Here is a 27,820-nt window from a genome sequence, read left to right as displayed (position 1 = left end):
ATTTCCCAGTCCATGCCCATTTGCTTCTTTAAAACACAGGCACAAACTACTGACTTTAAAAGCATTTTAAGATCAGCGTACTACTCATATTATTTACAAAAGCATTTCCCCAGATGACAGCAATAGGAGGAAAAGTCAACGAGCATCTTATTTTTGTTCACCAAGTCACATTCGTTATGCTCTCAAGATTTGGTAAAAAACAACAACACCCAAACAAAAACAAACAAGCAAATAAAATCCCAGAAATGTGCCATAATTGCCTCATATACTCCCATCAGCTTTTTACTCCATGCTCATCTTCATTTATAGTATTTGTAATGTTCTATGACCTTTTTTGACTTGAAATGAGTGCTACTTTTAAATCTTTTTTCCTATCTCAAAAGACAGTCACTAACCTTTTAGACTTTAGTTCATTAAAATAAGTTTTCTTTATTTTTTGCCTCAATGAGACTCAGATTCATTGTGACTTCTCTGAGACATACTTATAGAATCTAATTCCCTAACCTGCATTTCAATATACTTTCCTCTACATTTCCTATATTGCAAGCTTTTTCTGATTCTTAATGTAATGCTGGGACTCTAATATGGAATTAAATGTAATGTGTCTAACACTCAGCCACCTCATCTTTGACAAAGGAGCCAAACACCTTCGCTGGAGGAAAGATAACCTCTTTAATAAGTGGTGCTGGAGAAATTGGGTTTCAACTTGCCAAAGACTAAAACTAGACCTATATCTCTCACCATGCCCTACATTAAAATCAAAATGGATTAAAGATCTAAATATAAAAACAGAAATGCTGGACTGGCTGGAACAGAGGTTAGGTCGAACTCTTGAAGACATTGGGGTAGGAAAAGACTTTATGAACAAAACCTCAGTTGCCTGTGAACTAGCACAATCAACAAGTGGGATCTCTTCTTATTAAAAAGCTTCTGCACAGCAAGAGAAACCACCAGCAGTGTGAAGAGACAACCCACAATGTGGGAAAAAATCTTCACCTGCTCTTCCTCAGACAAAGATCTACTATCTCGAATCTATAAAGAACTTAAAAAGATCAGACCTCCCAAATTTAAAGACCCAATCCAAAAATGGGCATCTGAAATGAACAGACATTTCTCACACAAAGAAGTAGAAATAGCAAATAAATACATAAAAAAATGCTCAACATCACTGGTCATTTGAGAGATGCAAGTGAAAACAAGGCTGAGATTCCACTTCACTCCAGAAAGAATGGCTGCTATCATGAAATCAACCAATAACAAATGCTGGCGGGGCTGTGGGGAAAGGGGCACCCTGCTCCACTGCTGGTGGGAGTGTAGACTGGTGCAACCACTGTGGAAATCAGTATGGAGATACCTCAAAGAACTAGGACTGGAAGTCCCATTTGACCCTGCTATTCCACTGCTGGGGATCTTCCCCAAAGAATTAAAAGAATCATACCACAGTGATATATGTGCACCCATGTTCATAGCAGCACAGTTTGTGATCGATAAAACTTGGAAACAGCCCAAATGCCCATCAACTGGAGACTGGATCAAGAAAATGTGTTTTTTTATAAAATGGAGTACTACTCAGCCATAAAAAATGAGAAATTAGAGAAATTTATTGCTAAGTGGATGCACATTGAGGCGATACTCTTAAGTGAAATAAATAGGACACACATGTATATAAATACTGAATAGTTTCTCTAGTGTGAGGAACTGAAAGTGTAAATAAGGACTAAATGTATAATAGGTAATGTGAAATAGGAAGAAAAGGGGCAAAGGGGAAGGAAGTGGGAGGGCTAGAGGAAAGGATAGGAGGGAATGGGATTAATATGAGAAAATGGAAAAATAGGGACAAAATCTTTGTAAATAGGGAGGAATGGAGGGGTTGAAGGAGGACTGGGCAAGGGTGAAAAATAACCAAGAGAGACTATGTAAAGGTGCAAATTTCCAATGATGAATGTCATTATATTGTATACCTAAAATGTACCAATGATTAGAATGAATAATCGATAATGCAAAATAGGAAGAAAAGGTCCAAAGGGGTAGGGGTAGTGGGAGGGGCAGGGGAAAGGAAAGAAGGGAAAGGAAAAATGATGAGAAATGGAAAAAATGGAAATAAAGTCTTTGTAAATAGGGAAGGGTGGAGGGGGTGAAGGGAGGGCTAGAAACGGGGAAAAAATAACCAAGATGCATTATGCAAAGGTACAATTCCCAATGAGAAATGTAATTGTGTTATATACCTAAAATGTACCAATAAAAGAATTTAACAACAACAAAAATAAGAATTATGTAGTTTGTATTCTGATTCCATTGTCTTTTTCAAGGACAAAAACCATCAAGCCAGAAATGAGAGGGCAGACATGTCAGGAAGGATTTAAAGCAAAAACCAGGTGGGAAGACAGTGAAAGAGTACTCAGCTGCTCTATGTAAGAATCCCTAGGCCCAGACAATTATGCTTTGGAGCAATGAAATAGCTTACAGTTATGATTGTTCAGTCTAACATCTGTGAAGAGTCACGGGGAAAGGAATTAAGCGATGATCAAAATGGGAATGAATTGTTTAAGAAAAAAGCTAATTCTGGATAACAATATTCTAGAAAGACTTATTTAAACAGATGGTCTCAGTACATGAGACAAAGGAGTGAATACTAAACTATTGCCTGGGTTCACTAGAAAGGAAATATCCATTTTTTTTCAAATAAACTCCATGCAGAACCTCAACTTCTAAAAGATGAAAGTGGGAATGAGGTGCATGGTGCCCTGCCCCTTCTGTGCTCAGCCTTCACTCCAGACCGCATGGATGATAGCTGGCAAACAAGTGCTCTAGTCCTGAAAATTTCTTATTCTTGTCTTTAAAACAGGAATGTAATCCTGAGAATTTCTCATTCCTAAACTCTGACAAAATGGCTTATGCTCTTCTCAGGCAAAGATGGAGTGTAATCTGAACGGTATGAATAGATACATGGGCTTTTAGTTAACTGGACAGTGAAAATATCTCTAAGACCAGCAATGCTTAGCCTTTTTTGCACCATCAGTGAGTTCAGGAAAGACGGAAATGGCATCTTTAAATCCCACCAGGAACAGTGGCACAGCCAAGCCAGGAATCTTGATGGAGGATATGTGTGGTGAGGTAGAGAAGCTTCTCTTTTTCCTCCTGAAGATTACTACTCTGAGAGGATTCCACCATAAACTTGGTGCTATCTTGTGAATTAGTTTTTTGTTTTGTTTTGTTTTTGGTACCAGGATCGAACTCTGGACCTTGTACTTGCCAGGCAGGCACCGGAACCACTGAGCTAAATCCCCAGCCCTTGTGAATTAGTTTTAAATTCATAACTTGGATGAGGATTTAACAGCCAAGCTTATCACTTATGCAGATTACAAAATCATGATTAGTAAAATTAAATATAACAGAACTTTATTCAGTTCTCCTTATAAGCCATGTTTAGCACTACAGAATGCAGTTGCCCTAGAGATATTCTAAATGTTTGTTTACATCTGATACAGACTGGATGTAAAAGAAGTGAGCTTTGTTTATATATTACTCTTATTTCTTTTGTTTTTGTTTGCTTTTTAACTTATTGTCAGCTTAATATGAAGAAACAAATGACCGAGATCCCCCAAACTACTGTAACCTTAGTGTATAGTCATGGAAAGATCATTCACTACTTAGCAGAGGATAACATACCATATCCCTGTGCACTGGATAGGTCTCATGTGGAGTACCAGATCGCATACCATATTGTGTGGCAGTCATTAATATATAGCATTTTATCCAGAGGAGGGAAATGAGAGTAAAGAAGTATCTGGGAGCCATGGCCTAGGAGGATTAGTGGAAAGACCTAGGGGTGCTTAATCCCATAGAACACAAACACAGAGAGCCCATAAATTGTCTTCAGATATTTATATGTCCATCAATACTGCCTTCTAATACTTGGAATTCAGAGGCTAGAGAAGAATTACTCTGTGTTCCTAGAGGGCAGAATTGGAGCCAAAAGGTTTAAGAAGATGGCAGCAGCTTATGCAATGTAAAGAAGAGCTTTCTAACAAAGCTGCGTAAATGAAATGCCCTGCTTCAAAAGAGCAGTGTACTCTAGGTCACAGGAGATGTGGAATTACAAGTGGGAAGTAAAGGATATATGTTTAATAAAAGGATTTGCTTGTCTAACGACATGAGTTGGACAGATGAAAACTAAAGGAAAACATTCATATTCAGTTCAGTTTTATAGTATAGTTCTGCAGCACATTAGCTGTTAATCACAGGTGAGAAATTAAAAACAATTTAATTATGCCCTTGAAGAACCACAGATATTTATTTGTTAGCCTTTAAGGATTTCAACAACTCGAGCTATGTGTGGTGGCATATGTCTTTAGTGCCAGCTTGAGCCTAAGAAACGGAAGTCAGCCTGGAATATAGTGAGAGTCTGTCTCAAAAAGGATTTTTTTTTTCTGTCAACAACCTGAAGTCACAAAGAGTCTTTTGAATACGTAGCATTGCAAAAGTCAACAGAAAAGATGATATTATCATATAAAACATACTCACTTTTGCTAAATTTTTTAATCCTTTTTTTCTGGTTTAAGCCAATATTAGCTTTTTCAGTGGTAGATAATATACTAGTATGAATCCACTAGCAAAATGGTAAATATTTAACAACTGACACTCTAAATGAAAGTTATATTTGTTGTGTTTGGTAAGTTCCATGCTTTAAATATTCCCCTCAGAGCCAATTTCAAGCTACCATTGGGAAGAGATGGTACATAATTCACTTTAGTGAGCAATTGGATGTACCTCACATTTAAGTCAATGACATCAATGCAATTGATTTCCCTGAATTAAACAATCAATGCTTTGTTCACAGCAACAATTTTAAAGATTTAACTACATATGCTTAATTGTTCCATTTCAACTAAGATAACAGCAGTATTTTGAAGGAACTTATTCTTAAATGTATTAAATATGCATAGCGCTAAAGTCTACCCTGTCAGTCTCTACCACTTTGGCTTGGTGTATTTTCTCTGTAATTTGTCAACATAGGTTTTATATATTACAGGGCAGGTATTTGGCACAGCTGCATTTTGCATTTGGTGTTGAAGCAGGCTTCCATTTAGAGATGCATTCTGCAAGTTTTCACACTAGGTGTGCTCTGAAATAATCTATATAGAGTCTAACAGAAAAGTTCTGTTGGGAGAAATGTAGTCCAAAATATGACCAAGAGGATAAGACACACCTAAGAAAGAGCTGTGGTATAGGGGAATAATTTTCAAAATATCCAAATTCTTGAAGCTGAATTTGAGATACAGTTCAACCATCTCTCACAAGCCTCTATTCCCTCTTTATGCATTTAATATATTTACCTGGAGTATTAATATTACAAGACTTTTGGAGAGATACAAGTGGCAAGGCTAAATAGGGAGTAGAAAATACTGCTGCATGGAAAAGTCACTAAATGCATAAAACAGTCATAAACCTGATATTTGAGGAGAAGAAGATTTACATTGGGATTTAAAAAAATGTTAATCATTAAAAGATCTGACCTCTCTGTTTTTAAAAATTAGGAAAGAAGTGCTGAAGCTCAAGAATAACTCAAGGAACATATGACTGAGAAATTGAGAAAAGTGAATATAACCATAGAATGTGACTGAAAATGGAGTAGAGGCAGATCCTTGATTTGAGAAAGGAAAGGAAGAATGACTGACTACACTTGTGAAAACATGGAGAGAGACAAGTCAAAGCTGTGGAAGACAGATTAAATATGCTAGCACATGGCAAAAGAATCTAGTAGGACAGAACCCAGAGGGGAGCAGAACACCATAGCCTGGTTGAACAGAACATACAAATGGCTGCTTAAGGGATTTTACAGATACATGAGAAATGGGAACACAGTCTAACGTAACTGTTCAATAGTGTGATGCACATGATGAAATCTAAGCACTTCATTTGGAAAAGAGTCTAGTATTAAGATGACTGCATTGATTACTGTGAAGTTTATGACATGTTTGAATGGGTTTGACAGAGAAAAAGACTGTGCTCTGTAATTAAGAAATCTAAAGCTAGTTATTTCTTCTGGGAACATGCATTTTATTCAATCAGTTTCCTCCATTTGTTGCTTATGGAAAATATTTAAAACATCAACACCACCAACTAAGAAGACAAACTCGAACTCCTCCAACAGAATCAGATTTGTTCCATAAATCTAATTCCATATATTATTTCTCAGTCTCTATGTAACATAACTTAGAAGATGAGTTATTACAAAGAAACAATTTTATAATCAAAATGTAATTTTCTGTTCTTAATTTGCTTCAAGACATTTATTATAAAGAAATATATAAGGAAACACCTAGAACTGGGAATGTGTGCTTCTTTTGTGTGTGTGTGTGTGTGTGTGTGTGTGTGTGTGTGTGTGTGTGTGTTTGGGAGATGAGCCATGGTATAAATAGTTGCCTGTTTGGAACTCAGCAGAGAGGCCCTGGGAAAATACGGTGGTGTAGTGAGAGAGAAATCTCTCTTCGCTTTTTAAAATTGTTCTGAAATAAATAGAAGGAAAACTACTCAAGTCCAAATCCAGTGAATTTCCCGTGGTATTTCACCTGGTCTCCCTAAAGAGGGCTTTGGAAATGTCAACTTGTTGAGGGCTGTCTTCCCTCAGTCCTTACTCAACAGGCAGTTTGTGGGTCCCAGGAGACTATTTCAGGCAAAATCCAAGTGGGTAAAGTCTATCTTTAATGATCCTTCTTTTCCTCTCTGGATCCCTCTTTTACCCTTCTGAAACCCCACTCAAAATAAGGGAATCAATTTAGCCACATTTATTTTGTTGATTACTCCATAGGGATTTATACTGCAAAACAAATGTCACATTAAAAGTGAAATTTCATGTGCCAGATTGAAAGTTTTGGATAGCTCATGTTTTTGGTAGCTAATTTTGCATTTGAATAATCAAGGCTTAGATGACTGTAATCAATGATATTTTAAAAACCATATAAGTTAATATTCTAGAAAAATTACATTTGAAATATAACAAACCAAGATACCATATCTACTCGATGACTGCCTCTCCAACTTCCAACACTAAATATAATTTTAAAAATAAATCAATAACAGAATGTTCTATTTCTTCTCTTCCTGTTCAGCTTGTTAAAAAAAGAAAAGAAAGAGAGGAAGACAGGAAGACAAGATGGAAGGAAGGAAGAGAGAGAGAGAGAGAGAGAGAGAGAGAGCGCACACTGGAAGGAAGCCAGAGGTGGTAGCACACACCCGTAATCTCAGTACTCTGGGAGGCTGAGGCAGGAGTTTGACCCTATCCTGGGCAACTTGGCAACTAAGACCCAGTCTCAAAATTTTAAAAATTAAAAATGGTAGTAATTAGGGCCGGGGATTTAGCTAGTGGTTTCACCGCCTGCTGCGCGAGCGCAAGGACCCGAATTCAATCCCTGGTACCAAAAAAAAAAAAAAAGTTCCAAAAAAGGCAGGAATTTAGCTCAGTGATAAGGTCCTATGTTCAACCTCTGGTACCCAACAAAACAAAACAAAAAAGGTATTGGATACAAATTATAGTAGTAGGCTATATTGCTGCCACTTGTGGAGAAAGGTTGCTGTAGGTTTGTGGCTCCCCCTAATATGCAGCACATAAAAAATATGCCTCAAAATTCTGGTTCTCAGCATTACAGTTCCACTTGCTAGAACATCTTTGTGCTTCTTCTTCCTCTGTCGTACACATGTTCTGATATTTTACCTATCCCATTGGGTGTCGATGATGATTAAATATTGTTTATAAAATGCCTGGCAAACAAACATCAATGACTGGTAGCCACTGCCACTATTCTACCAATAATTGGATTTGGAGAATGACTTCAGTCTTCAAGTAAAGGCTAGAGTTGGTTTCCAGCAGATTATAAAGGCAGAGGATAGATTTCAGCAGGAAATTTGATAGTTATTATTAAATTAAACTACAACCATAAAAACAATTATACTAGTGAATTGCTATCACAAAAACATAATGGACTTTCCATAAAACTTATCAAAATACTGGCAAAAGAAATATGAGACTTCGTCTAGGATAGACTGTCCAGCTTAATTTAAATGCATGTCTTATCATGAAATGGGGAATAAGGTAGACACATTAAATACACAAAAATAAGGGGTTTTGAAATGGATCACACCTCTTCAGACTGATTTCATAAATGAAAGTTGAAGTAGCACAGGTGTTCTTATGGTATTTCAGGTGATTATTGGATGATACTTTAGGTTAAGTACCTGGATTTCCTAAAATATATTTTCTTTGTCATTAGTAATGGGAGACTATTTTCTATGCACTGATAAGAGTAGAATGTGTCCAATAAAAAAAGGACATTTTCTGCATTGTATTTCTCTTCACTTAATCTCTAAAGTGGCACAACAATAGCCATATCCACCTAGGTAACCTTTCTGACATCTCTTAATAAATAATTTTAAAACCTCTCAAACTCAGTATTCTGAAAAAATTTCTCATCATCTAATTTTCACCCCCAGTTTGCACTCCTTCCTGTGTTCCTAGCCATTTCCTGTGACAGCAAACAATGTTATTACCTATAATCATTCAGTTTTCCAAGCAAGAAATTTAGTTGTCATCTCTGACTGTCCCTCTCTCTTCCTTCCAAAGCCAACCCATTATCACGCACTGTTGGTTTTGCTTAATAAATGTCTTCTTCTATCCGTCTCTCTTCATCCCTCCTACTGTCAGTCTAACCTAACCTATGGTCACCTCTCTCGTGGACTAGTGTTAAGAGTCTTGCACCACATCTAACTGCATATGTCTTCTGCCACCATGGCTCTCCCTGCCTCCACTATTTCCACACAGTGCTTGAAATAGATATTACGTTACCACGCCAAGCTTAAAATTCTTGATGATGTTTGATACCCTTAGTGTGAAGAAGAAAAATATCTTAGTGTGGCTTACCTCCCTGCCTCCTGCATGTCACTTTACTCTTCTTGCCTCTGCTCTGACCAAACATACATTTGTGCTCATTGCTTCTCTTGGGACAAGTGAGCTGTGGCTTTTCCCAATGCCTGAAACACTCTTGCCAATCTTCTTTGCCTAGTTACCTCTTCAGACTATTTTACTTCCTAAAGGAAGAATCACATCAATTTCCTACCAACCACTTTCATAACACCTTGTTACTCTCCTTCACAGCACTGAACAAAGTTTTAATTTTGTTTGACAACTTGATTAATATTTTCTTTGCTATTAATCTGTACGGGGGGGACCACATCTATTTTTGGTGACCTGCTTGCTGCAGTCTAAGCACAGGTGTAAAAATCTAGCAAAATTCAATAGTAAAGATTTATAGAATAGATGAATAAATGATGTCAGGTAGGTATCCAAGGAAGACACTATATTGTTTCGCTTTTTTTAAAAAAATGAAGGCTCAGCAGGTAGTGTGTCATGTAAAGTGCACAGTTTGATTTGTGAATATAAGTGTGAAAATTGTTGATTCAAATAGCTATAAGGATATGAGGTGTGGCAAGAAGCGAGTTCACGTTTTTTACCTTTAGTTTTAAAGAGTTCAGCTTTTCTTCCCTGAGGTGTTCCCTCAGCATCTCGCGGTGAAGCCTCTCCTGCTCCCGGGCGAACTCGCCCAGGGTGTACTGGCGCACACTGTTGTGGCGGCTGGACATGCCCAGGGTGCTGCCCCCCTGACTGGGCACGCTCGTGAAGCCCTGCCTCCTGGTGAAGTAGTATACGGTGACACAGCTGAAGTGCACATTCTTTGTCCTCAACCGCTTCTCCCTCTTGAGAATGGAGGATGCTGAAAGAGAAGGAAACGGTTTGGTGAACACATGGCAACAGTTCTCAGGTGATGAAAAGAACATTTTAATTTTTCTCAAACAATGCTCAAGATTGATCATGAGGTTATCTGTGCTCAACACATTTTGGCCTTGTGGACTTTAAACTGTTACATCTCAGAGTTGCCAAAGTCCTTTTAATTTCTCTTCTCACAATTTTTTTCTAGCTGAGATTTTTAAATTTGGTAGTCTGACCAAACTTTCAGGAAAGTTGCTAATATTTTTGTGAATCAGTGACAGCTTTTAATTTTTCATTTCTCCTAATTCTTTAAGCTTTGCTTTTGATTTTTACACAAGTTGTACTACAATTGGAAAAGGTACATAACATAAACCCTGATGGTATGGTTCTTATTTCTTTAAAAGGATGTCTCATATTTCCTAGTCTCTGAAGTTTTGGTTTGATAATTTTTTTTTTTTTGTACTGGGGATCGAACTTGGGTCCTTGCGCTTGCAAAGCAGGTGCTGGAACCACTGAGCTAAATCCCCGGCCCTGATAATTTTTATATAAGTTGAATTTTACTACAATTAGAAAGGTACACAGCACTAACCTTTATACTTTATTTTAATAAGAGAATGCTTGGCATTAAAAAAACTTTACCAAAGTATCAGATGAAGAAATTCTAACGTTCTGGAGCATAGTAGTGTGATTATAATTCACAACAATTTGTTATATATTTTACAAAAAACTAGAAGAAAAGAGCTAAAAATAAATTATATATACCTACAAAGATGGAAATGCTAATTACTATGATCTGGTCATTCCACATTCTGTGCATGTATTGAATTGTCATACTGTACTTCATAAATAGATACAATCATTATATGTTAATAAAAATATATATTGCTTGCAATATTGGAAAAAAATTCCAAAAAGCAAAAAACAAAACAAGACAAAACAAAACAAAAGCCAAAAAGCAAAAATGGCTCAATGGCACCATTTATATATTTTAACAACCTAAATATAGCAAAGGTTTCATTTGATAAAAAGCAGTAACTCATTTGCTGGCATTATAAGACAGTGGGATTTTAGTCCAAGAATTGAGATAACTGAAAATGATTAGATATTTCAGAACTTTTTACTTTTTATCTTTTTTTTTTTTTGGTACCTGGGATCGAACTTGGATCCTTGCACTTGTGAGGCAGGCGGCGGAATCACTGAACTAAATCCCTGGCCCTCCCCAAATATACTGAAGTCCTAGCCTCTGGTACCTCAGGATGTAATCACATTAAAAAATAGTGTTGTCACAAAAGTAATCAAGTTAAAAGGGGGTTATTAGGGTAAGTACTAATCCAATATGACTTATCAAAAGTAAAATTTGGACAGAGACATGGAGAGAGGGAAGAAGATATAAAGAGATAGAAAGAAAATTGTGGGCATAAAGATTATGCTGCCACAAGCCACGGAAGGGCTGGGCTTCCAGAAGCTAGAAGATATAAGCCAAAGCCCTCTCCACAGGATTTAAGGGGAGCACTATTCTGCCAGCACCTTGATTCTGTTATTTTAGCTTCCAAAATTGTGAGAAAAGAGATTTGAGATGTTCTAAACCAGTTTGTGGTACTTTTAAAATGATACTTTCAGGAAATTAATACATATACCCAAGTAGAAAAAGAGACAGAAAGAAACAATGAACTGAGCAGAAATTTTTGGCTGGAAAGGCAATGCAAGTTAACATTTATGGAGTGCATCACACATGCTGTACCGTGCAACAACCTTTACATCAATTATATCACTTTATCCTCACAACTCCTTGACCTGGTATTCTCTGTGGCCCCATTTTTGGGAAATCAAACCATCAAAGGTTAAATAACATGGCAAAGGTCTTTTAACTAGTGTTAAAACTGGGATTCATTATCCTAGAGTAGGCTTTTCACCACACTAAGGCTGATTAATAAGTCTGAGACTTGCTATCACCAGTGCTGAATAGACATCAAGTCTTTCTGACCTCAAAGGTGATTTTGATTTGGAAGGCTGTGTAAGCAATAAAATAAAGAGACTAATAGTGATGGCTAACCTTTTAGAGCTTTCAATGTTAGAAACAGCCCGCTGCGGCACATGTGCTCTAGGTTCGCCACCACTGGACTGTAACATCACTTTGGATCTACATCAGAATATTTTTTCAAGAGGGTTTAAATCCCTTTGTCTCATTTTTCCCCCATGAGACATTTATTCCAACTATAAAGCAACTGCTCTGATTAATCTCATTTTGTACATTTATTTATTTGATAAAAAGTGAGGGCTTACTATGTGCTGGGCACTTTCTAGGCAGTTGAGGTGGCATAAGTGAAAAATTGAGATGGTGCTTTCTTCTCGCATGAAGCTCCCATCCCAGAATGAGAAACTTGAGCATAATGACCAGACTTAGAAGACTGGAGGATAAGAGACAGAATTACGACACTGGGGAAACTTCAGCTTTCCTGACTTTCCCTCTTTTCTTCTATTTTACTTCCCCAGAAGAGACTGCCGGAAAGCAAATGTGTTCAAACATGTACACAACTCATCTATTTATTGTGTGTATACTTGTACTGCTGGCAGTAAAGACAATTTTCAAATTTGATTTAAAAGCTCTGATCTCCTTCATAACTGTATGTTTAAATCACCTTGAAACGGAGAAGAATTTGTCAAATGTAAAAGATCACCATAGGAAGCAAAATCCTGTCGGGTAATCTGCTACCACATCTGACAACCTCATCCGTCACCTCCTTGCACCAGGCTAAGCAGAATCTCTGGTGTTTAGGTGATAACCTCCCACCTTTTTCATTTTTGATATCATGAAAACAATGCCTTAGGACATTACCTTTAAAAGCCATAAACTTAGAAATAAGAAAAAAGGGTTTTACTTAGGACAATTGGAAACATCTCTGATTATTTTATTATTTTTTTAGACAAGGAGTGGCAATCTAGGCAAATTTATTTTTGAATAATTTACTTACATCTATACTATATTTCTATAGTATAAGAATTCTGTACCCTTTTTGCTGAATCCATTGCTGTACCCTTTCCCCAAAAGCCAAATTACTTTTCTTCCCAAAGCTGGGATACAGAGATAATTTTGTAAGCTTCTGAGGATGATGATAGTGGCAGAGAGCAGGAGCCCTTCAGCTGTATCCTTGGCAGGGCTAATATTGTCGAAGTGTGCTAGGAATAGTGTGTCCTCCCTTCAACTAGGGTTTATAATTCAAATTCAAACATGTGCTTGTGCTTGTTTGAACATTTGCATATTATAAATAGCACCATAACGACAATGATCCAAAAGAATATATTTAAAATAAAGGCTTTGAAGCACTCTTAAGATCAGCCTAATGGAGGATATTTTAAATGTGGCTTTCTTGAACTTAGGAGCCACTCACAGCTCTCTTCTGATGATTCAATCAGAGCGCTAGACTGGGCCATTATGAGCTATCTCCTGGCTCCAGGTCCTGCTTTGACTAACATCACAAAATAAAGTCATTAAAAAAAAAGTCTGTGTTCTTCAAGCCAGGGAAAACCAGACTAAATTCACTCAGTGCATCTGCCTTAGGGAATCTGAACCTCTCTGATTTACCTACCTAGTAATTTATGGCCTTCCCAGAATGAATGAACTCTACTTTGTGTGCTACTGAGTTCAGTGTGAGCTTTACCACTGTGGGGTCAAGAGCAAGAAAAAGAGGGAAGAGAACAGGCTTTTATTACTGCTTTGAAAAATAATTAGTCTGGTTTCATATTCCATAGCATTTTTTTAAACTTTCTTTCAGTTCCTTTTCCTTCATCCCAAACAGAGTTACTACTCTGTTGCAAAATGTCTTCAGTGCATCAGTGTGTTAGGTACTGCCTAGGACACAGCCCTTGATAACACCACAATGATCAGCACATCAGGCTCATCGGTATCGCTGTAAATGGTCACCTATTGTAGAGGCAATAGTGATCTTTGCAAATTAAAGGAATAAAGAGCACAGAGCAATTGATATAGCTATTTGCAGAAGCTACCTGCCCTTAAACATGCTTCAGAAATGAATGGAGAAGAGAACTGAAAAATTAACAATATCAGGGTAAGAACATAGGTAAATGAGACAATCTGTACTATAAATTATATAAAGAAAATTTATGAGCAAATCAGATTAAAAATAGAAACAAAGCTCTAAGAATTGGACAATGTTTCTAGTACCATCCAGAGAAACATTGGTCTCAGATGAATGTTTTGCATTTTCTGATCCTATACAGAGGAAGAGGATATCAAGGTTTCAAAGTTGAATTACACTAGTCCCTGTGAAACCTCGACTGACCTTGTCCTATTTCCACAATTGTAAACCACTTGTGCATGCACACTGGAGTACATCTTTAAGTCTATATAAGATTCTCTAGCTGACCTGTCAATTTTATTTCTTTCTGAAAAGAATTCCATATGCTTTCTAATTTATACTTCAGCCATTTGTGAAGGTCATTACTGTGTGTCATTTTCCGGAGCTTGGTGATCACTGCATGTACAGAGCCAATCACGTATCTCGGCCTGCAAAATTGAAGGCCAGGTTCTGGACCACCAATTCCACTACAGAACAGCCACTCTGGAGTGAATGCTTGGGTGGCAAGCTGCTCATCCTGTTTGGACACACATGCTCTTTTTTAGGATCAATAACCATCAGCAAAGCCCCGCTATGGATGGAAAAAAAGAATATGTATTTTGAGGTATGTATTTTAATAATACAGAAGTATGTATTTTGGCACTAAATTTGGTACATGGAATTTGAAAGCTTGTGGTCCAGTTTCATGGTAAACAAGGGCAAAATTGCAGAAAACTGTAATTTTATTCCTTGGGTCTACACTCAATGTTATGGCTTGTGTTTAGATGTCCCTTGAAGGCTCATCTACAGGTGAGTGATTGGTTTGGCACTCCCCCCCTAATTGCAATATCCTGGATAAAAGGGGCAGAAAGACCCTGCTAAGGCCCCTTGCTGCTTTTGCTACCTTGTGGGTGCCTTGAACTATTTCTCTTCTGGAAGGTCTGACATACTACCCTCCCTTGGAGCTAGCTGATTATGGACTGAAACCTCTATGGACTGTAAGCCAAATAAACCTTTCCCCCTCTAACTTTGGATGTCAGTATTTTGTTTCAGCAATGAGAGAAAAAGTAACCAATACACTCAGTAATATGCTTTTGTCTCCTATGGCTTATGCTCAAAGGTAAAATGCCACATGATTTGTTAAGTCTGTACACTGAGTTTATTTTAAATTTGGGAAGAGTGTGGTGGAAGCAAAGTTACGTTGCTGAAATTGACCTGTTTTTCTTGGTGAATACTGAACAATCTAAATTTGTGTTTTTATATCATATATACCAAATTAATATGAGACTTTCAAACTGTGCATATTGCTTCTTATCTTTTTTTTTTTTTCCAGTACCAGGGATCGATCGAACTCAGGACCTTGCACTTACCAGGCTGCTTCTTATCTTTTGAAGAACAAAACAAGGTTGAATCAATTATCAAGCTAGGAAGCTTAGCTGATAAACAGAAAGTTCATTTTATATAGAAATGAACATAACAGATTAGATATTAAGTACATTTGTTAAGATTAATTTAACCTTTATAAATGACTTACACAAATTCCTGTGATCATATATTCTCAACTTTTCCAACTTGACATGATTGTGGGAATTAGCTTTTCTTAATCATGGTATCATGAATATGGTCTCAAGTCTTAACCACCAGGAAGGAGTAAAAATGGGTTTAACAACCAGAAATACAAGCATAATTCATTTGAAGGTGAAGTCTAGTTTGCTACCAAAATCAATCTGTCTTTGTTCCAACTGTCTCCTTCTATTCCTCTGAATCATATTTCAAAGCATCCCAATATATTTACCCAAGTCATTTCTTTCATTATTTTGCTTAAGCAATGTATTTAAGACTGTACATCATTTAAATGAAGGAAACTTTAAAAGACTAATACTACTAAAGAAGTATCATAAGGCATGGATGAATGAAAGGCAAAATGAAAATAAAGCATAGAGAATATTTTATTTCCAACTACAACCAATATCCAAATTATCTTAAGTATGTAATATAAACTGATCAATAACCTATGGCTAAGTCAATATTATATATTTTATATTTAGTTCTGAAGAGTATAACACACATTCACAAATAAAAGAAAGAGAACAAATACTGGGCATGATATGTAGGCATGATATATATCATTACCTACTCAATATTTTGGAATTGAAGTGCTTTGTCCTTCCAAAGAGATAATCAGAACTGAGGAAGAAGCACTAAGAAAGTGTCAGAATATTCCAAAAGACAGAAAATTAGGGGTTAAAAAAAGCTACTACCTTCATAATTATGAAAGTATCAAAAATTAAAAACCAAGAAAAAGTGTTTCTACTTAAGTGATGCCCATAATTTTAAGTCCATTTCCTACTGATATAATTGGTTTTCTATATTATAAATGATACCATTTAATGCTCTTAAAAGTATAGTGCACCTCTCTCCTTAGCCCCTGTATGTCATCTTCCCTACCCCAATCCAAACTGCCACAGTACAATGTTATGTATTAGTCAGTCAGTAAGTAGACTATACCATAAGACTACACTTATAAGATCTGATAAGCACACACAAGAAGCAATTGTCATTGTGATCTCACTCCCAGTGGAGCGTTAGATTTGTAATGTATAGACAGAATGAGATAGTTTCACTGCTGAGCTTTAAGTTTTTTTCCATTCTAATATTAAGTTGAAAATAGTCACAATGGATTTCCCTTGAGTCTAATAACATTTTTTTGTGCATTACAGCTTAAATTATTTTGTGAAATAATTTAAAATGGGACTCTTTGGTTGAAATCATTAGTTTACAGAAAAATATATAAGACTATGTGAAATAATAAATATTTATCAATCCACATACAGAATTTGCATATTATGTAAACAGCAACAACAAAATAGGAAGAATAAGAATAATATGAAGATGACCCTAGAGACTGGCTGACTAATGCTTTGTTTTGGATCATGAACATTCATGTCACGTCAGCAACCATTCAGTTTGCCGGCTACATCCATGCGAGTCAGCAAGAGATCCTCATGGAGGGAACCAGCTCTCTCTGCTCCTGACAGGCAAATGCCTGGCTGTTCAGTGCTCTGAAAACTGAATCTGCCTTTGTAGGGGTAGTTCAACAAAGCAGTCAACTATTTGATATGTTCTGCTTTTCCAGCCTTGATTTCATAAGTTATTAGAATGACTAACTCACAGTGAAGAGATGAACACTTTTCAGAAATATTTCATCCACATATTTCTATGTGTTAAAGATGCCGTCTCTTTTACTGTTAGTCCTTATAAACAATCTTTAAGGAGGAATATGTCTTTTATCTGCATGCTTACTAGGAAAAGTGTGGTATATATTATACTCTAAAGTTATAAACTTGAAATTAAAAGCAAAGTTCTTTTAAAAAAAGAAGAAATCACAGCCTCTTTTATAACTAATCTATATGTAATAGACCTAGCACTGACTCCCCCTTATGTGTAGAAGTGACATTATCTAGAAAATGTAATGTGACAGCAGAATCCTCTGGCATTAAAATGTCATTAATATTGGGGATGGTCAATTGCCAAACTAAAACAACTTTAGGTTAAACTACAGATTGACATTGTAATACTAACAGAATGATTGACCAATTTTCATTCTCATTTAGACATACGATTTCCCCTTTACATCAATTCATCCATCAGATTGATAGTCCTAGGCATCATGGATATATGTATCTTAATTCTACATTTGACTTAAAGTCTGCCTTCTATTTTAGCTTTGTCCTTAATGATGCATCACTTACATAAAGTAAACATCAAATCCTCAAGCAATATATTTATGGCACAATGCAATATTAAAGTATTTTGCTAAATTTAAGTACTAAATTCTACTCAGCAATTCCCAAGGCAGATCATTACTACTGAGAATCATTTTGCACAATTTTCATCAGTGTTACCAACTCTTTTCTCTTTTTACACCAGCTGAATTTCTTTTGATATTATATGTTTATCTACCTTACAGAAATATTACAAGAAATAATTACCTTTGGAAAAATCCTTATGAATCACAGATGGAAAGAATTACATATGCAGAGTACTATCTTGGTAATGCTGTTAAACCAAATTAAAAGCATATTCCCTTTTTGTCGGTGAGAAAGTAAGTACCACCTACTTCCCAGCTTGTTTCCTTAATCTGTCACATCTGCAATTAAACACTAAAACTTCATCCTTAAGAGACAGATTTCCCTGCCACTAAAGTAACAGTTATTTCCAAAATACATAAACCTATAGTCTAGTTTTATTAAAATCCAAACATGGATAACATCTTAAGACCCTATTGCTTCTTATTGGGAAAAAGGTAGTTGTTACCACACATAAATAAACTCAGTTCTGGCTGCAGTCCAAAGTGCAAGCACTTTCCTCTGCTGTCTCAGCAATTCTCCTGATGTCAAAGACACATTAAAATAAATGGGAACCATATGGCTCCTCAGCAGAACACCCGTGCTCTTACAACCAAGAGGGCAATGCAATTCATTACCACCACTGGAGAAATATTTTGGGGACATGGAATATCTCAGTGTAAAATAAAGCTGTGTGCGGCATTCTCACACAGTGACAGACATTTGCTATTCTTCAGCTCTACTAACCTGTTTTGCTGCTTTTTTACATTTTCTCAATACCAGCATAAACCTCTCCTGTTAGAAGGATTAAACAGCATTTTCCACCTGCTCAATGACTTCCCAAACAGTATCTCATCTGGTCCAACAACATAGCCCTGTCAAGCCTAATACATCATAATAATCCAGGTCAGAGCAACACTTAAGAACAAGAAAACAAAGCAAAACAAATCCTTAAGAGCCATAAAAGCAACAAAACTCTTCTAAAATAGATCTCTTGGAGGATAAGGCTGGGTTAAAAACTATGCATTTGAGCTTTGAACTTTGCCAGGAGGGATGAAATCTGGACACATGATTTTAAAAAAAACTCTCATTATGCCTAAAAAAAGCCTTTACTACATTTATTTCAAATATAAATCTAAATGATTAAATAAACATAAGAAGGAGACATTAATCAATGATATCTTACAGGTTTCATATGTCAAAAAGTTTGAAAGAGATTCTAAGGTGCAGAATGAAAGCAAAGGTCTCATGGGCAGCTGGGTTTTGGGTACCTTTGTTTCCTGGAAGCCACTGAATGATTTGAGAGGGCTGCAGACATCAAAACAAACTGAAAATCTTTTAACTATTATTTTTTAATTTTATTGAGCATATGCTTCAACTTTTCCTGATCTTCTCAGTATTTGTTATGGTCTGAGTGTTTGTGTCCTTCTGAAAACCCTAAGTTCAAATCCTAACCCCCAGGGTGATAACATTCAGAGGTAGGGCTATTGGAAGGTGACTAGGATACAGGGACACCATCCTCAAGAGTAGAAGCGACGTCCTTATAAAAGGGGCCCCAGTGGAGAGACCCTCATCCTCACGACTACTAGATAAGGACCCAGCAAGAAGGCACCATCTATGAGCCGGGAAATGGAATCATACCACACACCAAATCTATCTCTGCCTTGATGTTAGGCTTCTCAGACTTCAGAATTGTGAGAAATTCCTGTTGTTAATAAGCTGATTCGTTAACAGTATTTTGTTATAGCAGTGCAAATGGATTAAGTCAGCATCTAATATTCCAAAACTATGAATAAAGGAACTGCTTGAGCAGAAGATGTTGCATTGGATTAACACTTACTATCTGCTAGAAACAGGAAATTGAGACTCAGTGGAAATGTCACCTCTGGAAAACCTTTCCCAGAGTCCCAGGATGAAGAAATGTTCTTTCTGCACACTTGCAAAGGATCTCACCTCAGTAACGATGATAAAGATAGGTATATTTGCAACTGTCCTGGCCACTGCTGAGTGAGGATTTAGTGGCAGAGGACTGTGTGTAAACCACGACGGTATCCCTGGAATACAGCCCTGCTGGGCCCTCACAAACACTCGATAAGTGTTTGTCTAATACACTAAATGAATGAATAACTGAACAACAGGCTAAATAAGTACAGATTTTAATCTCCCACACATATTTTCCTCTTTTAGATAAGGTGACATTCAATGTTTTCTCCTGGAAGCCTCCTGGTAAACATGCCTGTTTTCCTCATTAATTTCTAGTCACTTTACCTACATTCCTAGTGAATATTTCAAAGGGAAAAAATATGTATTGAGGAAAGGACACATTCCCATCATGGCTGGAGGGCACACATAACTTCTGCACTGAAACCATTTGAAATGTGCTATATTTTGCATATCAGAAATTCTAACAAAACAAAACCAATCCCAGCACCATAATAAACTTCTAAACAATCCATCAATAATGAGGGTTTAACTCCATCTCTAAAAAGCAACTGACTACTAGGGGGAAGAGTTACCTGAATATTATAAAGTGATTTTGAAAGAGAAATCTTGCTGATAATGTATCGGTAATTGGTATTGACCTCCAGCAAAAGCATGACTGAAATTACTGCTTTTAGCCTTCTGTTAGTTATGGATTTACAAAATGATTTTGCCTTTTAGTATTGAAATTGTCATCTGTGCCTTACAGCAGTGACTGCCATGTGAAGACATCATATTACTTAAGATTTATTAATTCTCTATGAAATTGTATGAAATGCAGTCATGTTCCAAGACACATAAATTTTTCTTATTTTATTGGTAGTGATGAAACAGAGTAAGTCCTAAAGGATGAAATCTTGCTGCAAGGAGCAGAAATAAGCAAGGAAGATTTCAAATTTTGAAGGCATGGAAGAACTAAATCAATATGGTCAGAAATATAAGTTGAATGACAGCGGGGCTTTTTGTTGTCTCAGACTGATCTTATTCTATAACAAAAAAAATTACCCTGTTAATATTTCAAGGATGGGGGTAGGAGACATAAGACTCGGGTCCCCCTCCCCCAAATACTTTATCACAGCACAGCAAAACATAATAATTGCGTTAATCTTGGGGAATTGGGACATATACGTATCACATCTTAATTTTCTTGTCCTCCAAATTCTACAGGGACAATGTGGAATGGGCAAATAGCTGCTACAGAAGTTTGGTAATCTCCTGGTTGTAACCTGTTTACTACAAGTCTATTCTGTCTCAGAGAGTAAACTACCCCACCCCAGGAGTCTCTCGCTGCAATAACAGCACTGAGAAATGGCCCGAGTAAAACAAATCAGGGCAGTGCTCTCTTGGTATCCTCAGAAAGACATGAAGACATGCAAGAAATCCATAGAAAAGTTGTCCCAAAGGATTTTTATTTATTTTATTCATGCAGAGATACCAAGCACTCAAAATACTATCCAACATACCATAAATATTCAACCTAGATTTGTTGAATGAATAAATGGAGTTTATAGGTTAAAACTCTGTGATTTACTTTACACTGTACCATTTAGTAATTTTGTCTTTTAAAAAAGGAATACTAAAATATTCATAGAAAAATAGAGATTCTTTCTAATCCTTTTTTGTTTCCCTTGTATTTAATTGCAACTAACAATGTTTACTGGAATTTCTACATGATACATGAGACCACAGGCAAATTTGAACAGTAAAGTTCCTTAATGTGTCCTCATATTATAAAGAACATGTATAATTATTTTTTCTTTTTAAGAATATGTATAATTATTTTTAGAATTCCTAGGAAAGTAAGAATGAATAAAACTTTTCAGAAGCATATTTTTCTGAATTTCCAAAGCTAGTTTCTCTCTCTTTCTCTCTCTCTCTCTCTCATATATATATATTTATATATATATATATTTATATATATACACACACACACACACACAATTTGGTTGCAATTTTTTCTTTTGTCTTTTGAGCCAGGGTTTTGCTACATAGTCCAGGATAGCTTTAAACTCACTATGTATCCCAGGATGCCCTCAAAAATGCAGAAATCCTCCTGTCTCAGCCTCCTGAGTGCTGCAATTACAGGCATGTGCATCATGCCCAGCTGGCTACAGTTTTTATTAATGCAATTTTTATTTTTATTAAACACTGTAATTCTCACAAAATGATAATTTCAGAAGTGCATCTATCCATCATGTAGTTTGTGAAAATATTCAAAAACTCAAAAGAATCAGTCTTTCCCTGTAGAGAATCAACAAACTAAAATCTTTCCTAAAGAATGCTTAATAAAGTCTTTTTATGCCTGAGAGCATAGTATTTTTTCCTCTAGTTCATTTTATAGCTCATTTTTATACCTTCCCTTTGTAGGTGTCTTGCCAAGGAGAGAATCAGTACAAAGATCTTTGGGATGACTGTGGCAGCTCCAACGTGTAGTTTAAACTGGGTATATACTGACCAGGCAGGTGTAATCCCAGTTACTTGCGAGGCTGAGGCAAGAGGAACACAAGTTCACAGTCAGCCTGGGCAACCTAATAAGACCCCATTTCAAAATAAAAAAATGGCTTGAGTTGTAGTTCAATGGTAGAACACCCCTGGGTTTAATCCCCAGTGCCACAAAAATACATTAACAAGGTAAAATAAAATTGTATGTATATTGATATTTATTTCACTCCATGTCTTCAGGATGTATAGGTACAGTCCCAAGGATCTACTTTCATGGCATATAGGCTATTTGTTACAAGAAATATTTTTTTCCAAAGCCAAATATAATCTTAGGTTTGGACTATACAGAAGAGAAGGGAAAATATAAAGAGGTTTCTTTTCCTTCTACATTTTAGGAGCATATGTTCCTTGGAATAGAAGAGAAAAAATGACCATAATAATGATTATTGCATTTTGTAAGAGCAGGATTCAAAGTTTTCTATCTTTGAAGGGTATTAGTTCTCAACCACTTCCATGTTACCCGCAACATCTGGTGCAAACTGAAATTCCAGACCTTGGTATTCTCTCTTTGCCAGTTCCTCTGATCTCTCTCTCAAGTATGCAGTCTTTAGTGTTTCTAAATTTAATGTTTCAATGATTTAAATAAGCAGCATTGTCATCTCTGACCCTTGTCAGAGACCAAATCACTCACCCAAAATTTTAGAGTTGAGAAAATAAAAAAATGAGAAGCAGAATTGTTTTAAGGTGGACCTTGCTTTGGTCCCCAGCTTCCTGGCCTTTGATGAAGGATTCAGTAGGCATAACATAGGACACTTTTTGAGTATGTAAATAATCTTGGGAGTATTAAGGGACTATTATTGTTCCCTGATGGAATGAATTTAATTACTTCAAGAGAAGTCACCCCTGTCTTTAATACGTCATTAAAATTGAGAAAGGCTGGAAGAAATGATATATTTAAAGAAGTATTCCGGGAGTGTGTGAGTACTAATAACCCAGAGGTGCTTCAGGGAAGCTCAGGAGTACTCAGGAAAGGTGAATCAAGACTTGGTAAACCATTGTTGATAATCTGCTTGAAAACTGCATGCATTTATTACTCTAGCAATATATTTCCATTATTTATACATCAAATAAAGATATCACGATGCATGTACAAAATACATTAATTAATTAATTAAATGATAGAGGCATTGAACCACATAAAGTTCAACATACTTGTACATAAGAGGTAGCACCGGGTAAAAGCCAAACTCAGATTATTTCAAAGTGTTGCTTCTGTTAATGATACTTCATTTGTACACATGCCTTGGGCCAAAGGCCTCTCTTAATATTTTAGATATTAATTCATTCAATCCTCAGCACTGTGGTCCTGGTATAAACAGGTAGAACCATACAGTTTCATAATGAAACTGAGGTTCAGAGAGGTGAAGTAATTTACCAAAACCATACAGCTGGTTCCAGAACATTCTTATTAAAATGCAGACACTGTCAACCCATAGCTCAAGCTGTTAATCTCAACCTTAAAATAGCTTCCATTTTTTAGTATGGAAATGGTCTAATATTTTTTTCTGTCTTGTAGTCTATGAACACCTACTCCCAAGCCCTAGAATACTCTAGAATTAGGCACTGATAATCTAGCTGCATTTTTAAGAAATTAGAGAGTCATTTGCCTGAATTAGAAGCAGGTAGACATAGCACAAGTAGTCAACTGTTATAGTTCTTTGATGCCTTATGAGATGGCTAATGGCCTGGAGCTATAAATCCTAATGATTCAGGCATTGGAATCAGGTGTGCCAGCAGGTTCACTGCCATTCTGAGTCAGCTACTTTACTCTTCCACTCTTTTAAAATGTGGGATCTTTAGGGCTTTTGTGAAGGAGAATTGGTTCTAAACATGAACTCTGGAGCCAAAGAATTTAGTTCAGTTCCTCAGTCTGCCATTACTTGCTGTGTGACCTTGAACAAATTACTTAATCTTGCAATGGTCCAGTCATCTCTCCAACAAGTACAAGTTGCTTCGCGTTTTATACTCCTGTACTATAAAACATTTTTAATAATACTACCATGGAATGCTGCTGGGATGATTAAATGAATTAATATTTGTAAAGAACTGAACAGTTTTTGGCACATAATAAGTACTATATAATTGTTACTTGTTAAGTAAAAATAAAGAAATCAATAAAGCACTCATATAATTTGAATTTATACAAATTGTTTATATAAAGCAGTAGAGTTCCTGATAAGAAAGTCAAAATGTGTTCATTATTTATTGGGAGTGACTAGTTTCATATGATAAGGGTTTTACCATTAAAAAGCTTTATTCTGAATTTGAAATGTACAGCAATCTGCAGTTTAAATACATTTCCTTTTGTTTTCGTTTTTGCTTTTAGTACAAAAAGGTAACAGATATTGAGTAGTTGACAAATGTATCTGTTAAGTACAGTGGTTGCTGCCTGAAATCACAGCTTGTCCTGAACCTTATCTCTACTATGTTTTTCTCTATATGTCCTATAGTGCTGCCACAGAATACCAAAGCTAATATCTGTCCATTTTTTTTAATTTCATAGGGGCTTCTTTCCATCACTACTCTTGTGCTTTAGGGGCATTTTAAAGTAAAAAAAAAAGGCTTACTTAAACACAAGCCCTGAGTTACTATGACACACAAACTGATAACCAAGATGACTGCTAAATGACTATTGGGCAGGTAGCATACACAGCATGGATACACTGAAAGAGAGATGATTAATTCCCCAAGTAGGGCAAAATTTTATCACACTATTCAGAATTATGTGCAATTTAGGTATAGTTTATTTCTGTAATTTTCTATTTAATACTTTTCATGTGGTGGTTGACCTCAAGTAACTGAGATGGAAGAAAGTGAAACTATAAAAGGGAACTGGTGTAATTGACCCATCTATAGGGAATTATGCTAAGTCCTAGGGTTATAACCTCATAGATTATAACTATATAACCGATAGGAGACAAAATGCACCTTTAGGAGGCAATCAGTCTAAGAAAGATATTGCAACTCTGTGTGTGGGAGGAATGGAGGTCCAGAGTGGTTCTCTTCCATGTCACAAACCTGGTACAAGGCTCATGCTCAACTCTGGTTTCACAGTGATGCTTTTTCTATTTCCTGGCTTCTGTTTTAGCCTAGGTGTCAGGGAAATACTTTATCTTCCTCGGTTTTCCCCCTTCCTGGCTGTGAGGTATATAGCAACTCCTGCCTATAATTTAAAATTATAAGAGTTAAAAAGATAATTCACTTTATATATATCATCATCCTGATATATATATATATAATATACATATATATATGATATAATCTGTGGCCAGATTAGTAATCTATAAAGACATAATTAGGCACTGTGGCACAAGTCTGAAACTCCAGCATTGAGGAAGCTGAAGAAGGAGAAGTGCCAGGAGTTTGAGGCCAGCCTAGGCTACATCATGAGTTCAAGGCCAGCCTGGACTACGTAGCGAGACCTTGTCTCAAAAAAAAAAAAAAAAAAGAAAAAGAAAGAAAAAAAGACATACAGTCAATCCTCATCACCAATAGATTTTGAATTTATTTGTGTTATGGTTTAGATCTAAAATGCACACCCCCCCCCAATTCTCACATGTGTGCAAGGTGAATGGATCATGGGGGTGAGTAGCTGAGTGTGCTGCTAGGAGGTGGGGCCAGTAGGAGGTGGGTCACTGGCTGTGACTTGGAAAGGTGTATTCTCATCTCTGCCTCCGCCCATGTCTCTCCGCTTTCCGGTTCCTATGAGTCCAGACTTTTTTCCTCCATCATGCTCTTCTGCCTTCCTGTTTTGTCACATAGCCAGCTGATCACAGACTGAAACTTTAAGCCAAATAAACCTCTCCTACTTTAAACTGTGGGTGTTGGGTACTGTGTCCAGCAACAGGAAAGTGACTAAGACAATTTGTAACCCCTAAGTATGGCTCCTTCGGAAATAGCACAGAACAACAAAAAAATGAGTTGCCCACAAGTGTGCTCCCAGCTGGGTTCTGGAGGTGACCACTGTCGTCCTGCTTTCGCTCTCCAACTGTAAATAAGTATTCTTTATATGGTAAAGGTTGAGGGCCACAATACTTGCAGCTTTGTGCTTTCTGCTGGCTGCTTTGCTATTTAAAAAGGCGGAAAAAAGCATGCGCGGTGCTAAAGTGCTGCCCATTATTCCTAAGTGTACGGGGGTGTGTGGCGCCTATGGAGAAACTGTTTGTGGGATGAGCTTTGTTCTCAAGCATGAGCTGCAGTGCTGTTGCTCTTGAGCTCAATGTTTACCAGTTGAGAACGTATGCATAAATAAGGCATCTTTAAACAGAACCAAACAAAATCAGAATATATACTGATTGCTGCATGAGAATGTTATGACCAGATACTCACAGGAAACTAAGCCTTTGATTTCACTAGGAAAAATCCTTCCGAATTCATTAATTCATCGTTTACTATCACTTTATGGAACATAACTGCCATGAATAAGGAAAGCTGTACTTTTTCCTTTGTTTTAGCATATTTTTCTAACAATATATTGATGAAAAAAGTTCATGAGTAGAAAGCTGACAAAAATTATATTCAAATGTTTGATATATATATATTTAAATGTTTAATGTATATAAAGTGTCAATGAAAGCATAAAAAATCAAAATCAAAACAATAACAAAATATGATTTTCTCATATATCATTAGGAAATAGTGTGAAATTAAATTATCTTCAGCTGTGGCAAGAGTACAGAGATGGATCCTTTTCTATACTACTGACTGGTATATTAATTATTAAAACATTTTCTGAAAGGAATTTCTCAATGTATAATAGGAACCTTAGAAAATCTTTGGCTCTTCTGAAAAAAGAATTCTAGATCTAGAAGACAATATTTAGGATATAAGCAGAAATTTTATAAATTCTGTTTGTCCAATCATGTTCATCATTAAGTTATGCATATAATGACAAATTAGAAACCATCTAAATGATTGTCATCATAGAACTGGCTGAATAAATGTTATAGCATCTCTCACATATATATACATATTTGTGTATATATATATATTTTGAACCAATGAAATTAATAAGATTTTACAGATGTTGTAACAGTATTAGAAAATGACTGGTACAGTGCCTGGTATAGTGTTTTCAGTGAAAACAAAGGGCATGTAAGAAATAATATTTAGTAGCAATATAATAATACATTTTTAAAATGTATACTGGAACAATATACCACAATGCTAATATTGCTTGTCTTGGAGTGATAAAATGGCAGTTTTAAAACAATCTGTTTCTTTATACGACATTGAATTTTCCAACTCCTAAACAATGAATATTTCTAAAAACAGATTTGGAAAGACTGTAAATTCTTTATTTTCCATTTAAGAGATATTTCTATAGTTTTCTGAACTTAAGACAATAAAATTGTTTAATGGACTCATGAAATGGCATTGCTGTAAAGGAGTCATCTTATACTCTGGCACTTATGACCATATGTTTCACATTTTCAAAATTCCATTAAGCATAAGCACTAGCACTTATTCATGGAAATCCATAAAATATGTTCAAGAACGGAAAGTACTTGATAATAGTTATGAATGTGTTGTTCCTTCCTGTCCCAATCACAACCATCTGTAAATACCAATCCCACCTAATTCTGAGCCAATGAGAATGAGCCTAGAAAATACTAAAGCTCTATCTCCATTAGCAACCACAGGTAGGTATA

The 27,820-nt window shown here is 36.2% G+C and overlaps 1 protein-coding gene across 8 annotated transcripts in view; it reads right to left on the bottom strand.

Moving 5' to 3' along the window:
* The window catches only part of Csrnp3 (cysteine and serine rich nuclear protein 3), a 188,922-nt gene that overhangs the window by 16,082 nt on the left and 145,020 nt on the right, over positions 1-27,820 (bottom strand). For all 8 annotated transcript variants that reach the window (XM_087199774.1, XM_021238560.2, XM_087199786.1 and 5 more), the window contains one exon: positions 9,508-9,767. In XM_087199774.1, coding sequence (XP_087055900.1) covers positions 9,508-9,767 — 260 coding nt within the window. The remainder of the gene's footprint in view (positions 1-9,507; positions 9,768-27,820) is intronic.

The sequence above is a fragment of the Heterocephalus glaber genome, unplaced genomic scaffold, assembly GCF_053883595.1.
Source record: "Heterocephalus glaber isolate CG9 unplaced genomic scaffold, H.glaber_assembly_v1.0 deba00000347, whole genome shotgun sequence".
Classification (NCBI taxonomy): domain Eukaryota; kingdom Metazoa; phylum Chordata; class Mammalia; order Rodentia; family Bathyergidae; genus Heterocephalus; species Heterocephalus glaber.
This window is presented reverse-complemented; position numbering and strand designations above follow the sequence as displayed.